The sequence below is a fragment of the Pseudochaenichthys georgianus genome, chromosome 24 (assembly GCF_902827115.2).
Source record: "Pseudochaenichthys georgianus chromosome 24, fPseGeo1.2, whole genome shotgun sequence".
Lineage (NCBI taxonomy): Eukaryota > Metazoa > Chordata > Actinopteri > Perciformes > Channichthyidae > Pseudochaenichthys > Pseudochaenichthys georgianus.
This window is the reverse complement of record NC_047526.1, coordinates 24,177,117-24,195,376: the sequence shown is the minus strand read 5'-3', so window position 1 is coordinate 24,195,376 and position 18,260 is coordinate 24,177,117. Positions and strand designations below refer to the sequence as shown.

General features: G+C 44.4%; 1 protein-coding gene across 1 annotated transcript; it reads left to right on the top strand.

Annotated features, from left to right (window-relative positions):
* The first annotated feature begins 7,671 nt into the window (after window positions 1-7,671).
* On the top strand, window positions 7,672-10,172 carry LOC117439646 (uncharacterized). Its single transcript, XM_034075631.2, has 4 exons — window positions 7,672-7,849; window positions 8,712-8,906; window positions 8,997-9,073; window positions 9,188-10,172. The coding sequence occupies exons 1-4, from the start codon at window positions 7,754-7,756 to the stop codon at window positions 10,170-10,172; spliced, it is 1,353 nt and encodes a 450-aa protein (XP_033931522.2). The 5' UTR covers window positions 7,672-7,753.
* Window positions 10,173-18,260: the final 8,088 nt, after the last annotated feature.

The following is an 18,260-nucleotide window of genomic DNA, read 5'->3' as shown; positions in this document are numbered from 1 at the left end:
GGCGGAGAATCGGCACCTCAGCAGAAATGCCTAAATTCGGCGATTTGTTTAAATACAAATCTTGCGACATTGCTTCTAATTCAGAAAATCCACTTTGCTGGTGCATCTCTCAAAAGTTTCTCTGAATATTTGTTGTGTGTAATTGCCTGGTGAGTTAATTCCAAGAAGCACACACAGAGGAGATCGATGAAATTCGATATTCCTAGGTTATCATTAGCCCCAAATATTCTCATAGTTTTCACATAAGCCGCGTTTGCTCGTAGACACCTGTCCCAGCAACAAACACGGGGAAATCGGCCAGGACAATATCCCCTTGACACCGATTCCTGAGGTTATAGATTAGCCTCCAGATGTAAATGAGTAGAGAAACCCAAAAAAAATGCAGCAGCTCAGTTCTCTCAGGTAATTTTAATACACCGTTGATCTCAAACGCTGGCGAGTCAATCTCAAAATAGAAATGTACTCACCAATGTCTGAAAGATCTGAAGGTGCCTGTCCGTGACGCCAATCTGTGAGAGAGATTTTCTTTTCAGCAATGTAGATGGAAGGAATGGAGGCTGAAGTCCGCTTTATATCAAACACCTGAGTTTATTGAGAGCCACGGCCGGGAGCATTGGCAGGGTTCTCACACGACTTCATCATGTGATTCCCCAGCCAACACTGAAGATTACACAGAAACACAGCGCAAATCTACACAGATAATCAAGGAGGAGCCTCTATTTCGCGCGTCTTCTGATCGATAATCACAAGAACCTGGATTCAGAGACAAAGACAGTCTGTTAAAGTCCTCTGGCAGTTAGTCACAGTCCCCCAACAGGAAAGCGGAACCTTTAACCCTTTAACCTTTAACCCCCTGCTCTAAGTTATGGCAGACCTATGTGAAACACAAAATGCTTTTTGGTACAAACACACAACAAAATATTTCCCTCACAGGATGCAATAAATATTATTATCAATATAGTTAGATTCCACCTTCATGATTATGAATCTGTGAGTGAATTGTTTTCTAACACGACCCTTTTATTTATATTGGGTCTTAAAGTGTTTGCATAAATTAGGGCGTGGTCACGTTGATGGACACGAACATGCCTCACTGTCAGCTAACAGCAACTTGTCCACTCTGCTAGGCTACAACCATAGAGGCTACAACGTTAGTTAGTCATAGTACTATACTTGACGCTTTAGCCGTGTTCGTGGTGATTGTGCCTTTTAGGGAATACTGTTACAAATGCCAGACAATTAAAATGTCGTGCTGTGCGCTTGAATGTACCAACAGAACTTCCAAGAAGTCTAAAATGATATTATACATGTTAACCCCGTTCGCAGGTGTTTGTGTGCTTGGTAGCTTGTTACTTATTAGCCAGCTAAGGACGTAACCCTTTATGCATACATATACATTTTAGTTTATGATTCAGCCTTGGGTAAGACTTTTATAGTCTATGGCTATGACGCCCATAATACTAAACGGGAGCAAATGTTAATAGGGGACCCAATTATCACAGTGGTGGCCGCCGGAGCTAACGGAGCCGTAGGGGGCTAGCTCCAGCCGGCGTCCCGGAGCTAGCCCACTGCGGCTCCGTTAGGTCCGGGCGGTGGAGTCTGTCTTTTCTCAACGTGTGAATGACAAGCATTAAGAATAACAAAATATAGCTAATTCTCTTGCCGATTGTCTCATTTGATTATGAATGTAACGTTTATATAGGGGAACTACACTGTTGGCAGTAACTTGGTATGCATGTATTTCATGTTAGCTTAGCTTCTTAGCCTGAGCTAGCTCTGTTTACTTCCAGTTCGGAGGCAGCAGGTCCTGCCTCGGCTCCGCCTCTTTGCCCTTATTTGGAGCAGGCGGGATTAGACTCCGACGTCACAGTCGAGCCATTAGTGGCCGACTCCGCCTACTAAGGGCTTCACGGCAACTCTGCAGAATCCTATGGGTAACGTCACGGACACTACGTCCATTTATATATACAGTCTATGGTTACAACCCATACAGTCTATGGTTACAACCCATACAGTCTATGGTTACAACCCAACCCTGTGTACAGATCAGTTCGATAAAGTCATGCCTCAACAGCGACACTTTACATGATAAATACGGGTTTAAATGGCAGCATTTGCCACGGAAGGCGAGTGGCAGCTACAGTAAACCTTCTCTTACTCTGGCATCTTGTGGCATCTCCCGTTCAGCAGCGGCAGATGCCTCGGCAAGTTGTGGCATCTGTGGCATATGCCGGAAGTACTTGCCACAGATACCACAGAGTAGCGGCCTCTGTGACATATGCCGGAAGTACTTGCCACTGCCTGCAGATGCCACGAAATGCGCTTGCTGTCTCTCAAATGCTGCCGTGATTAAATGCCATATCGTGTTCCAAACCACATCAAGGATTATTTCTGAAACAGTATGGAGCTCAAATGCTTTTTCTCTTGTGGGTTTACCACAAGGTGAGTTCCTTTTTTTTTTATTTCCTGCTTTTTTACACATACCTGTACTCTCCAGTACAGGTTAGCTCTGAGTGTTAGCGATGCTTGCTAATGTAAACAAAGACCATATTACGTCCAAAACACGTCATGCATTGTTTCTGATGGCAACACTTCTGATACAGCCGTGTGTCAACATTTCCGATATTACGTCATATCGCAGGGGTATTCAACTAAAATTCAACGAGGTCCAGTTAGAGAAAATCTCCCTATGCAAAGGTCCGGAACATCAAAATGTCTTACTTGCTTTATGAATTAGTGTGATATTGAAGTAGCCTGTAGCTTTATCAACGTCTGCATGTAATCAACAACTGACTGCCAATCAAATAAAGAAAGTACAATTCGAAAACAACAATTTACTGTCAATTAACATGGCACTCTACAGATATACAGTAAATACTGTGGATATGTGTAATGTTCCTCTCTTGCTGCATTCAAAAATAAAATAGAGAAAATAAATATAATAGCTTTTGAAAATGTGTGCATCTTAAAAGTGCATAATTTTAGATCATATTTAGATCAATCATAGCAATTGAACAGTTTTAAAGTTTCTCTTTCTTTCCCTCTTATATTGCAGTCCCTCTCTCTCTTTGTTTTCTTCAGTGCGAGAATTGAGCTCGAGCTTATTGACCTGCCAGGAGTTTACACGTGGGCTGAAATTGTGTCAGGGCCATTCTCATACACACACATGCAGGTGCTCATTGGTTAGCCTGCCCTAGAATGATATTTAGTTTTAATTTTGATCCTGGTGGACTGATCATATTGGGCTCTGAGACTGCTTATTTTTTGTGACCTCAGTTGTGACTTGAGAGGGAATGTTTGGTCAAACACAAACGTTTTGGCACTTTTAATGAGCGCCACGGTCTCTGAACAAATGGGACACACTGGTTCTGTGCTCCCAGTGGGCAGGATGAACATGAATGAGTCCGTCCACTCGGGGTTAAAAGCTCTGTTCTCACTGTCCACTTTCCTCTTCTTGGAGAGCGCCATGTGTAATTATTTGTCTCTCCCTGTCTGCCGCTAACACGCCTGTTCACTCTCCTCTCAGCTTCTCTCCCTGTATCGCTAATTATTCTCTTCACTCACTTTCCTCTCCGCTTCTCTCTTCCGTGCTCTCGTCTCTTCTTCTGTGTTTCGCTCCCTGTATCGCTCCCTCGTCTCTTTCGCCCCCTGTCGGTGGCGGTTAAAATAGAATCACCCCGTCAAAATTGAAATCCCCTATTAATGTATTGATTATAGGTCTGGGTCCGGTCCGCCTGTTGCCGACCCCTGTCATATCGGATGCCAATCTGGATCAGCTCCGTTGTACCCCAGTTTTTGAGATTTCAGTACGGAGGAAAAGAGAGGGTTTTGTTTTCTGACACTTTGTGAGTCCCCTGACACACATATTTATGTATAAAGGACATTTAAAAAGTGCATTTTCCATGATAATAGACCTTAAATGTGACTTGGACCTTAACATTCAGGTCCAACTCCATGACTACATCTTAGTGTCTGGTTTTTATTCTATATTTATAATATTACTGATTAAAACTAAGCGCTTTATTTTATGAATTACTATTCATTCATGTTAATTGAAGAAAGTTCTTATGCATGCAATTATTCATTTGGTGAATGCATTTACTCAGTGCTTGTAATTAGGGATGTCTCGATCACCTTTTTTGCTTCCGATCATTTGATTTTGACAATCTGCCGATACCGATTTTTCCCGATCCGATCTTTATGCAATGCATTAAGAGAAAAAAAGGAAAAAAGCATTCAAGTTGTCCCTTACGGAGCGTCCACACTACAGCTTCAAAAAAAGCTTGGAGCTGGGCGTGTCTGTAGCTTGGGGATTTTATTCAAGCAACACGACCAACAGCCAATCACATGAATCTCCCGCCCCCGACATACAAAGCAAAAACTACCGGGCATTTTATGGGAGCAATATATATATATATATATATATATATATATATATATATATATATATATAAACTCCCCAAACAGGCGAAAACCTACCAGTTTCACCCACTGTCTCTGCCACCTCCCTCCATGCCTGGTTCCTCCGGTTTGTATCCCGGTAGGTGAAGAGGGTCTGGTCATACAAAACCGGGTGTTTTGCTACAGCGATAATTAGTTTCTCCTCCAATTTTTTTTGAAATATAGAAATGAACGGCGGGATATCTCTCCCAGCTTAGACGCGGTTTGATTGGCTACGGCTTGAGCTGTCAGATTTTCCGAAACGGGATTTGATTGGCTGGCGCTGGCTTCTCTGGCGGAGACGGACCGCTATGCTACTCACAATTCAGTTCTGCGAAAAAGCGAGGCAACGTGACGTCACCCCATTCAAAGTGAATGGGCAGATTGAAGCTGTCCACGCTGTAGTGTGGACGGGCCGTTAAGGTTATTTTTTTATTGAAATGACCCATTCTATCCAACGTGGATAGCTTCACAGCAGCATTGGATCAAAACAAAATAAAGCTTATCAGTGGTTCACCACAAAATAACCATGTAAACAAATTGAGTGCGGTAACAAAACAAAAATAACTGTATTGGAAAGAGGTCGCTTGACTAGCTTCACAAGTTCACATTCAGTCACAAATAATAAAATACAAATTTGGCTTAGTGCAGAATTCTAGCCTTAAGGCGAGACACCCCAGGTGAATAGGGTAAGTTTATTAACTTAAAGGTATCGGCTAGAAATTTCTCCAGTTAATTACTTACAATAAGGCAATTGTTTTTGTATTACAAGTTTTCTGAAATAGCATGTTTAAATATGCAAATTAACCATTATCTCATTAAATATGCACATATTTTAACACATTTCAGGAATCGAAATCTGAACTTTGGATAATGCCAGGTTCAAAATTATTGTTTCATTATGTAGTCATATTAGTATCTAAGGCTTTTACAGAAGGGATATTGGACATCTCTTTTTATCACTCCGTAAATCAGAAAATACTGTCAACTAGGGTTGCCAGAAACTGACCATGATCAAAATCGATTATTCGACCGACCCCCCCCACCCCGCGGGAGAGAAAAAAAAGGAATTCCGTTGTTTTCTTTACTGGAACATGTTTAACAGTACAAACAACAAACAAGCATGTCATCACAACGACGTGGCCTTGAAGTGAAGTTGGTAATGGCCAGCTGTGCTGCGTCTTTCTCTGTAACCTCTTTGGTGTGCTTCGCACTCAAATGCGAACGCATTGTTGAGGTTGAGCTGTGATAGACCAACGTCTTTTCGCAGAGCTTGCATTTAACTTCCTTTGGACTTGTAAGTTCGAAGTAGTTCCACGAGGAGGAACTCTTTTTACCTGCCGCTTTGTTCATCTTTAGTCGCACGTGTGAGGGAGAGGGGGGGTGGGGGCGGGGTCGGTGTGTAGCGTGCTGCAGCAGAAGTCTGCTCTGCACGCAGGCTTCCTCCAAGTTTACAGTAAAACAAACTGGTGGTGTGACCAATGACCATTTACAATTATTAATACTATTATTAGCATATATATATTTATATATATTTTGGTTGAAACTAAGCCAGAAAAAAAAAAAAAACATAAATAAAATTTAAAAAAAAATATATAAATAAAATCGATTTTTAAAAATAATATTCGATTATGGAGACTAGCGAATATTCGAATAATCGCTGGCATCCCTACTGTCAACAGCCCTAAAATATCAATTTTCACAATGTTTTTAGGTATACAATGTTGTATAATTCAGGCTATGAATGATATATGAACAAACCCTTCTGTAAAAGCCTTCATAATATTGATAGGAATATAACTGGAAGGTTTGGTGTCTCTACGTGCTACTGAAGTTGACATTTCGAACTCAGTCGGAAAAAAAACTCATTTTGAGAAAACGACCTTTAAAGATTGCAGTGAGGCGTTAGCTAAACCCTCCTGTTCTTTGGATGATAGCTTGCGCCTCGACGCATTCCGTGAAGGTATTTCATGTTCGGGGTCATTTTGTATAACCTTGCTTCGTGCAAGTGACAATTGTTGTCGTCTTCTCTGTGAACGTTTTTTTCGCCGTTCTTTTGCCATTTTGAGATTTCAATTTCTAGCGGAAAGCTAACCAGGAAGTGTTTTAGCACATCACGTGACGCATCTGAACGAATCACGTTGTCAGAAATTTACACCAGCCAATGAGATTTCGTTTCTTGGTTTAAGACCCCTTTGTGCCTTCACGATTGGTTGCTGATGCAAAGGAAATGACTATATTTGGATCTGATGAGATTGTGCAGGAGAGACGGAGCTTTCCAACGATATCTCTGTTGACATGGTGCACACAGCGGTCGCGGTACTTTATGTTACGTTAGAACGCTAACTTTTGGTGAATTTAGGAGAAATCTACAGACGCAAATAGACAAACTATAGTAAAATAAACACTTAAATGTGTATTTTGTACATTTTCCTTCCAAAAGCCTGAAAGAAAACATGTTATAGAATCAAAATAGCACAAAATCTCAAAATTGACCAGTACTTGAAAAACGATGTTTTTGCCTGCCGTGTCTCGCCTTAAAGGTGACATGTCATGCTTTTCCGGTTATTACCCGTCCCCTTGTGTGTTATGAAGGTTTTTATGCATGTAAACGGTGTGCAGAGTCAAAACCCTCAAAGTACACCCTGTAGCGAGTAAAACTCTAACACAGGGTTACCCTAACCCAAAACGCCTCGTTGGAGATACGTCATTGTCCATTTGATTCTTCCGGGTACATCATGATGTCATGTCGTCCCCGGAACCAAATGGACCAATCCGTGGAGCCGTTACGTTAAGCCCCCGCTGATTGGTCCAAATTGACCAATCCACGGACTTCCTCACACACTCAGTGCAGGCAGCTCTGCTGATTTCTCCTCCCTGGCTGCAGGCTGATAACAGACAGTTGGGATCGCGGCGAAATTCTCTCTGCAGACCCATTCACACAGCGTTTATCAACCTTTTTCTTACTCAATATCAAGCCACACTTATTGTTTTTATTTCGGCTGTGACTGTGTGTGTGCTCAGGATGAGTTTGGCTGTGTTTCGCTGTGTATCGCTAAACAAGGAAATCACACCTCCACGGAGCTCAGCGCGATTCACAACGTCCCGACTGGTCCCGACGAATCGGAGCACACTGGGCTCACAGGGAGGGGGGGGCAAGAGCTGCAACGAGCCGTTTAGTGGAGAGTGAATAGGCTACATGCACAGTCACTTCCGCATTCTACTCAGAGCTGCTGATGCATTTCCTGTTGATGAAAAATGACGACCTTCTACACCCGCTGCCTACAAGAGCTTCCGAAATTAAAAATGTCGGATGTTCATCGGATTTGCCGGACGACTAAAGCCCCAGCCAGCAAACTCGATAAAGGCTTCAAATTATATGCTGCGTCATATATACACAACTATGAAGGTAAGAAGGTAACAGGTACTAACCAGCTAGCTTATGCTCCGGGTTATGCTAACGTTAGCTGTCAAAAGCTAGGTAACGCCAGAGCCCTATAGTATAACTACTATTATTATTATACTATTACTATAGTAGACTACTATAGGGCTCTGGGTAACGCTATGTACTGTTTCTGGTGTTAATTCTTTAAAACATTAGCCATTTTGCTAACAAATACTATCGTTTAATAGCCTTATAGCCTAGCCAAGGTTGTCTTGTTGTTAGCCACACTGCATAATGGTATCGGCTTTTGTAAAGCAATGTTGCCATAGATGTTTTGACGTGAGTATAGATCTAACGCTGTTGCTCTGTTTTTTTTCATTCAGTGTCCAATAAAGACAGGCTGACAGGGCAGGTCAGCGTGAGAGCCTTGTGCTACAGGTCAATGAGGAAGAGCGAGACAGCACACAGTTTGAGTGTAGGCAGGCAACATTGCCACTGTGTTCCCCCCTGTTTATTGAGTTTCAGTTCAGTTAAACATTAGTTTACCTTAAGGGAATCTCAACAGTGTCCTACTTGTCCTACAGTGTCCTACTGCTTTATCACAGCTGATTGGTCAGATATTATTACATTGATTATGGATGTGTAAGTATGGGGGTTCAAATATATAGTCAAAACTGCTTTAATACAATTTTCAAGGCATCTTAGTTTCCAAAGAAAGCTCATTGTGGTATTGTAGGGTAAGAGGGTAACACTAAGCATTCAGGAATACATGCTTCTTCTAGGATAATGGGTCAGTAAAAATAACCAATAATTCTACTCATAACCTCCTGGCTCATTTACCACAAGTGAGGTTACTAATCACTAGTATTTCTTCTCTCTTTTTTAGATAACGCTTCGTGACTCATCACCAGTGGTGCTCACGCACAACCAGTGCTCCTGTGTTGCAGGAACTGTTTTGTGCAATCACACAGTAGCATTGCTGTTCCAAACAGCACATTACACTGAACTGAACATGTCAGTTGTGCCACCTGTGCATAGCTGTACTGAATCGGAACAGCAATGGCACAAGCCGCGAACAATGGTAATTTCAATGAGGTTCAAATACTTGTAATCTTTCACAGAGTTTTTGTTTTAAAGTGACTCAACGAACAGTACTTGTCTTTTCCTTAAGGGTGTGAAGCCAGGGCCCATCAACTCCATGGTCTTCACCAAGCCTGTACCAAATAGGATGGTGCAGACTGGAGTAAGGTCAGTTTAGCTGGAAAATTGTGTTTCCTGTGTTTTTTAAATTCATAATTCTGGTGCTGTATTCCTAACCTTTGTCACATTAATGTGCTATATTGTCTTTGCCATTCTTTGTAGGAGTGGATTCTACAGAGGCATGGTGGGGCCATTACCAGATCCCTGCCTGTTCAGAGTTACGGAGGCATACTCAGCGTTCAGCATTGAAGACAGACCGCTTGTGACCACAATGAACATGAGACCTGACAAGCCCCTTGTGGAAAGTGTCTTCGGGATTGTGCAGGAGGGCAGTGTTCTGTCCTATCAGATGCCTGCTTTGACGTCTCGGTACACCACACTTCACACTGACACACCACCAACACCCCACTTGCCCATAGAGGGGTATGTGATCTTGCCATGTGATTTACCGCTGGTGTGCTCAGAAGAGGAGCAACTGCATATTAACAGCTTATCTGTTGATTTAGAAATGTCTCACAAAATTGAGGAGGCTACCCGTGAGCAAAGCTCTAGCTCAGAGTGGCATCTGCTCCGCAAACCCAGGGTTACTGCCTCTAGGTTTAGAGAGATTTGTCACGTCAGAGGTGAGAGCTCTGCTAACTCTCTTGCAGAGCGAATACTCAAAGGTACAAGGCAGACTGCAGAAATGAGGAGAGGTGCAGAGATGGAGCCCACAGTAGCAGCTGAATACAGTAGACTGGCAAACGTGAACTACTCCCCTTGTGGCCTTGTCATTCACCCCTCTACGCCCTGGCTTGGTGCCTTCCCTGATGGAGTTGTATTTGACCCAACAGAATATCCCCAATTTGGCCTTGTTGAATTCAAATGTCCCAATGTCCCAAATTATGTCGACTGCAAATATGTGCAGATGGAATGTGGCTCCCCTAAGCTCAAGAAAAGCCATGCCTATTACTGGCAAGTACAGGGTCAACTTCTTGTGTCTGGGATGCAGTGGTGTGACTTTGTAGTGTGGGCACAGGAGGACTACCTGGTGCAAAGAATATACACAGATCCAGAAGTGCAAAGAGCAATCAGAGAAAAAGTAGACTTATTTTTTTTTTACACATACATGCCGAAGTACCTGTCATTACTATTACGTTACCATTGACTGTTAGCAGGCTCAATGTCGAGTCAAGGCAACATAATAAAGGAGACGGTAGCCGAAGTAGTCAAAAGAAGAATTTAATTAATAATTACCACCATGGTTGGACAAAGGAAATAAAGTAATGACAGACAAGAACACGTACTGCACAGACAGGATCAGCCACAGACAAAGGGGAAAGCAGAATCCTTATACATGAGGTAATGACGAGACAAGACACACCTGGGTTAATTACAAATGGGTACACCTGGAGGAGAAACGATAAGGACTACAAAACCATAACAGGAAACTACAGCTAGACATGACACATCACACTAGGAGCGCCTGATCAGGGCACAAACACATAACACCCCCACACCCAACTTTATGTCCATAACCCCAAGGCGAAATGGGGGAATGAACATAAACAGAAGAAGCAATAAAAAACAATAATACTGTCGGCACAATAACAAATACAAATTGTACTAACAGCACCGGTATGGGCGGCCATAACCCCCACACCACCTCATGGATAAATAGCACCCCCTCACCCTGTCGACACAGTCCTCCATTCTGGGCAATGGAAGACTATCAGGCCTAGTCACGTCATTTACTCGGCGAAAATCCGTACAAAACCTATCTGTCTTGTCTGACTTATCAACCAATAAGCACGGCGAGCTCCATGGGCTGAAACTGGGCTCAGCGATATTGTTAGTGAGCATGTATTCCACCTCTTTCTGTAACCGTGCCCGCTTATATGCATTCACGCGATACGCGTGCTGTTTAATGGGTAATGCCTCCGCCACATCGATATCATGTTGTAATACGTTAGTGCGCGAAGGAATATCGGAGAACAGCTCACAATGAGACCCAACCAAACCCCTGATATCATCTCGCTGCGTTGTTGATAAATGGCCAAGATGACAGTCAAGAGTGATCAATGACTCAGTGTTTGTCAACCGTCCCTCCACGACCGCCTTGGACGGAATAATGACGTCATCTTCCAGTTCTCCAACCCCCTCTGAAAAACAAAGACTGTCATTACTCTCATCAACGCTAGATGGCGCCAACATACAAACTGACACCGGCACAGTGGACACACTCGCAGAGGGCACAACAATACTGTCAATAGGATTCACCAGAGGCTCCCTCACATAATATGGCTTAATCATATTAACATGACACAAGCGAGTCTTCCGCCCACGATCCGGTGTCTCGATCAGGTAGTCCAAATCCCCTACTTTCTCTCTAACCAGGTACGGCCCACTAAACCGTGCTTGTAAGCTGGAGCCTGGGACAGGCAACAACACTAAAACCCTCTCCCCTGGCACAAACGTTCTATCCCGAGCCTTCCTGTCATACCAGCCCTTCATCCTCCCCTGTGTGTCACTCAGATTTGTCCTCGCTAGTTCACATGCCCTCTTCAGCTTCTCCCTAAAGCCACAGACATAGTCTAACAGGTTCTTCGGCTCGCTCTCCCCCAACCACTTCTCCCTCAGCAGCTTAAGCGGCCCCCTAACCGAATGCGCAAATACCAGCTCTGCAGGACTGAATCCCAAAGATTCCTGCACCACCTCCCTTGCGGCAAACAACATTAAATGAACCCCTTCATCCCAGTCGTCCTTCGTGTCACGACAGAACGCCCGAAGCATTGTTTTTAGCGTGGAGTGGAACCTTTCCAAAGCCCCCTGGGATTGTGGGTGATATGGGCTAGAGAAACTATGCGATATATCCAGCTGCTTTAAAACCTGCGAGCAGATGCGGGATAAAAAATTCGTACCTTGGTCGGACTGTACCACGCAAGGCAAACCAAAAACGGAGAAAAACCTCACCAAGGCCTGTGACACTGTTTTGGCCGTTATCCGTTTCAGCGGAATTGCTTCCGGAAACCGTGTGTTGGCACACATAATGGTCAAAAGAAAGCTATTACCTGCTTTGGTTCTAGGGAGTGGACCTACACAATCAATGATAACCCTCTCAAAAGGTTCCCCCACTGCCGGGATAGGGTAGAGTGGCGCCGGTGGAATGACCCCGTTAGGTTTACCCACCACCTGACACGTTGAACACCCCCTGCAGTGCTGCACCACATCCCGTTTCAACCCTGGCCAAAAAAATTGACGCAGCACTCTATCATACGTCTTATTGACCCCCAGATGTCCTGCGAGCCTGTGATCGTGAGCCAAACACAGAATATCGTGACGGTATTTAAACAGAACCACAACCTGCGTCACCACATTCCAATCATTCTCCGCTGACGCGTCGAGGCTAGGAGACCATTTACGCAGCAATACCCCGTCCCTCAGGATATAGCAACTTTTAGAAACCTCACTCTCTCCCACTCCTGCTGTGTTCGCAAAAAGGCCTGACAGGCTTGGATCTCTACCCTGTTCTGCGATAAGCTCCTCACGAGCAAAAGAAAACCCAGCCGCGCTACTGGCAGACTCACACGAGGAAGTAGAGGGCAGTAAAGGGCTGAGACCGGCTGGAATAGATGGAAGAACAGCATCACCTTCAAGAGGGGCAATATCAGGAACAAGCTGAGATGATGACCACAAGTCGGGTTGCCCCGGGAGCGCCCCCTCCACCTCAGGCCCCCGTGGTACTGCACCCTGGGGATTATCCATAAGTGGGTCACAACACTCAGGCACCCCGTTTACAGTCGCTATGATGGTATCAAACAAGTCCACGTCGTCCTTTTCCTCGGCCAAAGCCTTAATACCCATGGCCCGCGTGACTGCACATGAGGAGAACACTCTCGGATACGCATCCGCCAGGACGTCCACCGCCCCAGACTCTGCTGGCACACAAGTCACCTCTGCCTTCACGAGGACCCTACCCCCTGCCAGATCATTCCCGAGAATTAATGATACGCCCTCGACAGGAAAACAATTTTCCACCCCAATTACCACTGGCCCCGACACCAACTCAGATGTAAGATGGATAGTGTGAAGCGGAACTTCCATGACATGCATCCCAAAAGACCTGACAGCTATCCCAGCATCCACCTCTGAACCACTGTCAAAAGGTAGCACATCTCTCCGAATAAATGACTGGGACGCAGCCGTATCCCTTAATATGGTCACAGGAACCTTCGCCGGACAAGGATACAAACCCCTCACTGATGAACGGTAAGTACGCTTTCATATCCTCACCCCTTTGGGCATCCCTACTCAGAGATGTGGGTGTGGGTGTCATTATCAACGATATTTGTTTACTGGGACGGGTAAGGGCAAAACAGTTCTCCTTTTATGTGGCCTTTTTTACCACAGTGGTAACACTCACGCATTTCTCCCCTCATTCCCCGCTCAGCAACCTCGCCCACACTGCCACCGCCAGAGGCCACAGGCCTGTCACCCAAGTCCCACCTCGGTCTACTCTCCACCCTGCGCACGGGATAATTAGGTCTGTCAAAGAGCACTTTGTGCGTCAACACGAACTCATCCGCCAGGCTCGCAGCCACCGAGCACTCAGTCACCTTATGTTCATTAATGTACATCGCCACATTATCGGGCAAACAATATGACTTAAACTCCTCAAGAAGCACGAGTTCCCGCATCTTAACCAAAGTGTCCACCTTCTCCGACGCGCACCAACGATCAAACACCAGCTCCTTCTCGTAAGCAAACTCCACGTAGGTTTGCACGTTGTTCTTTCTAAGAGCGCGAAACCTCTGCCTATACGCCTCCGGCACAGGCTCGTAAGCCCTAAGGATAGCAGCCTTCACCACGGCGTAATCCTGGGTGTTTGGGCAAAGTGACGCGTAAACGTGTTGTGCTTTCCCGGTGAGTGCGCTCTGGAGAAGTAATGTCCACTGGTCATTAGGCCATTTCAGAGTTGTGGCTATATTTTCGAACATAGAAAAATATTTGTCAACATCCTTCTCGGAAAATTGCGGGACCAGACGTAGGTGCCTAGTAGCATCGAACCTAGTTTCATGATGCACTGCCCGCACCTCTACCCCAAGCCTTCCAAGCTCAAGCTCATGCACACGCCCACGTTCTGCCTCCTCTGCCTTCCGAGCGCATAACCGCTCTACATGTCTCAGCTGCTCGAATTTAAACTCTAGTTCCATCTTCCTCAGCAAAACCTGGTTCTCCGAAACCGGGTCACATGTGACTACCTCCTGCTCCTCAGGTTTGCCCACAGACTCCATAACCTCCATGGCGGTCAAAGCCTCCACCAGCGCTAACCGCTGCTGCTTTTTCATGCTCGGGGCAAGCCTGACACCGTAATGCTCTGCTATCCCCGATAATTCCTCCTTAGTGCACAAGCTCAACACGTTGACCGTTGGCCTAGCCACAAAATCACATACCTTCACAGGCATACCTGCCCTAGTACCGTCGCACCGGGGGAGGAAGAAACTAAAGAACCAATCCCGCTTCCACCAGCATATACGACCAACCAATTAATATATACACAAAAAACAAACAAAACCGGCTTCACCCTACACGCCTGTACAGTCTGTTCTTAATAACTCTGGCCACCGCTCCCCTACCGCTATCCACTAAATAGAGAAGAGCACCGGTATGACCTTCTGAAGCATCCACCCTCAAAATTATTCGCAAGAGATTAACAACTGTCGTGTGTTCAAAACAGGAAAAAAAAAACTAAGGCCCATCCCTTAAACGTTTCCATCCCTCACTATCAGACCCCCTATATAACTAACTAGCTGACATACGCTGGCCTAGGAGGAGCCTGACAGGGTCTTCCTACTACCCCGACCAGCATAGACGGTATGTCTTCCAGGCGAAGGAAGGAACCATAGAAAATGGTCCAGCTGCCCTAGCTGGATGAAAACGCTCCTTATTGGAGAATTATTTACCAAGAGGGTATAAAACATGGGCCACACACACGACACTGTCAACCATAATTCAAAGTGTGGACTAAGCTCAGCGGCCACCACCAAATTCCTGCTCAAATCAGTTTGGCACGAGCCCCCATATTACGTTACCATTGACTGTTAGCAGGCTCAATGTCGAGTCAAGGCAACATAATAAAGGAGACGGTAGCCGAAGTAGTCAAAAGAAGAATTTAATTAATAATTACCACCATGGTTGGACAAAGGAAATATAAAGTAATGACAGACAAGAACACGTACTGCACAGACAGGATCAGCCACAGACAAAGGGGAAAGCAGAATCCTTATACATGAGGTAATGACGAGACAAGACACACCTGGGATAATTACAAATGGGTACACCTGGAGGAGAAACGATAAGGACTACAAAACCATAACAGGAAACTACAGCTAGACATGACACATCACACTAGGAGCGCCTGATCAGGGCACAAACACATAACAATTACAAAAGTAGTGGGCACTGCAGCCATTGATAACTCTGTGAGCAGTTAGCTGCTAGACCCTGGCTCAGCCGCCATTGTTTTTAGGAGGCAATCCCTCAATCATGTGTTCTGAATGACAACAAAATGTGAATTTAATATTTTGTTTTTGATATATATTGTATATTGTTTATATTGTTTGTTTGTTCACATTTCATATATGTAAATAAATATACAATTGTATTTAAAAAGACAATAAAGTGAAGTGATTTTTTTGTAATGAATAGTAAATCATTGCATTTGTAAGAAATCATCAACGCATTGTAATTTGCTATTTACCATTTATTCAAACAAAACACTAGCGTGTGTCAGGCAAAACGGTGTGCTCACCCAGCTTAATCACAGCTACCTGCACAGGTGTCATCATCTTGTCTTATTTCACCCATTTCTTGACCAGTGCTTTGTTCTGATAGTTTGACAGCATACATGCTACTGCAAACAGCTGGGTGATGTTGTAGGCATGGGACAGGAGGATGACGCCATCAAAAAGTGTGTTCTCTTTTATCCTCCTGATGACACGCTCCACATGAACCCTCAGTCTGGCAATGGCCTGTGTCTCCCTCACCTGATAGGCCGGCATTTGCTTCTGCTTCGACAGAAAAGGTGGGCAGTACACTTTGCATTTGCAGCAATCGCTGATCAGGAAGCCCTTATCTACCATCACTGCCATGTTTTCAGTCAACAACGCAGCTATTCCAGACTGTTTGAAAATCTCCTTGTCGCTGACAGAACCACCATACAGACTGGAAACAAATGTCACTGCGCCATGTGGGGCTATGCCAACCAGGGCTTTCATGGTGCAGTGAGATTTGTATGTAGAATACATTTCACTTTGGAGGAGGAGTGAGGATGGTGTTTGACACCTCAGCTCTGTGCAATCCAGGATCACCTGTGTGTCTGGGAAATCTTTGAAGGCCTCTGGGAGGTGGGCTTGAACTTCTGCAGGTGTAAGCCAGATGCACTGTGACCCCAATAAAGTTGTAAGAAAACTTGTCCATGTTGCAATGATGCGGCTCACAGTGGACTGGTGTATGTTGAAGCGGTTTGCAAGGTCCCTTTCTTTCAAACCCACCGACAGGAAGCAGAGAAAAAGGAAGAACTCGTCAATTGGCTGAAGCAGCTGTCTCTGGAAGATAAAAACAAAAAAAGGGTACTATATTAATGTCATGAGAGTAGCATACGATGGGAAAAACATTAAGTTGTTTTAGTTCTCTGATGTATTCAAAAATGATTGAGTACTATAGCCTTTTAGCCAACACAAAAGCAATGAAATGTCAGAGAAACATTTTCCCTTCAGTTTGTGTTTAGAGTGTGTGTTACAAGAAACGTAGCCTACCGTTGATGGACGTGCGTGTGTAACCACTTCTTCATTCCTCTTGGCAGCTGATATCGCTCTTGTGACACGAACCATTTTATAAATGGAAGGCTCAATCAAAAACCAGAAGGCCATCAGGTGGGTATAGCTCGGGAATCTGTACACAAAAGACACATGTCAGTCATTAATGACTCGTTAACTGACACACATGGGCTAATGCTTTCCTCTTGTTTGCTGTAATACATTACAATTCAAATAGACTGATTAAGAAGGCACTTGGTGCAGGTATAGTAATATACAGCAGTAACATGTAACAACTACATTAAAGCAGCAGTAATAATCTAAAACATAAAGGGAACATTTTACACAGAATGACTACTTTTACTCTTCATTCTTAAGTGTGCAACTGGGAGAAACGCAGTGGATATTGACATGTACTTTTACTTTGGTAAGGTTTTGAAGATTTCCACTTGTAGTAAAGTATTATCAGTATGTTGTTAGTATTAGTATGTTTTACTCCACCACATTTAGTTAACCTTCATAGTTTCTAGTTACTTATAAAAACACATGATTTATGATTCTACATGTTCAGTTCAGGAGTATTTTCAAACCATAGTATTTGTACTTATACTTCAGTTAAGTTGAGTAGCCTACTTATTCCAACACTGCATGCATATAGTCAGCAGTCAAACGGCAGGTAAACAGGATTCTTTATAAGCTAACCCATCTCAAAAACTTGGATAGAATTTAGCCAAAACATTACCTGGTATAGAATCGGATGTTGTCGTCGGAGCCAGCAAACCGCTGTAAGCAAAACTCTCGCTGGACTCTTAACTCCTGCAGTTGCTTCTGCAGATCCTCCACTGTTTTAGAGTTGTCTTCTGTAGCTTGAGAGGACATGTCCAGTGAAGCTGGTTCAGGGGCTGAGCAGTAATCATGGTCACGGACATCCATGTGCTCTTCCTGCTCCTCCCGAGAGACTGGTTCAGTGGGCCGCTCCCTTCTCTCCCAAACACTACCCCGCGGTGTTTGAGCAGTGAAGTGATTCCACTCAAACAAAGTTGGTACAGCACCTTTCACAAGCCTCCTACGGCCATCAAGGGTTTTTGGCTCTATTAGTTGATCCGTAGCGAAGTGACGACTGCAGACCTTGGAGTGAGAGGAGATTGTGAAGTTATCGCGTCGTATTTTAACCAGCCACTGTCTTCGCAGCTCGAGTTCGGTCGGAAAGCCATGGAAACTTAGGACCCCGTTAAATTTAGCTGATGCCGTACAAAGTGGGACACAGCAGTGCTCGGAGTAGTTCTTTACTTGTCTTTGCAAATGCTCCATTTTGAAAATCTTCCGTCGACTCATATTTAAACCATAGATTTAAACAGTAAAACATTTGTGGACGCTCAGCTACGCAGACCGGAAGCAAACCGGAAGCTCCCAAGCAGTATTACGGCTAAGGCGGAAGT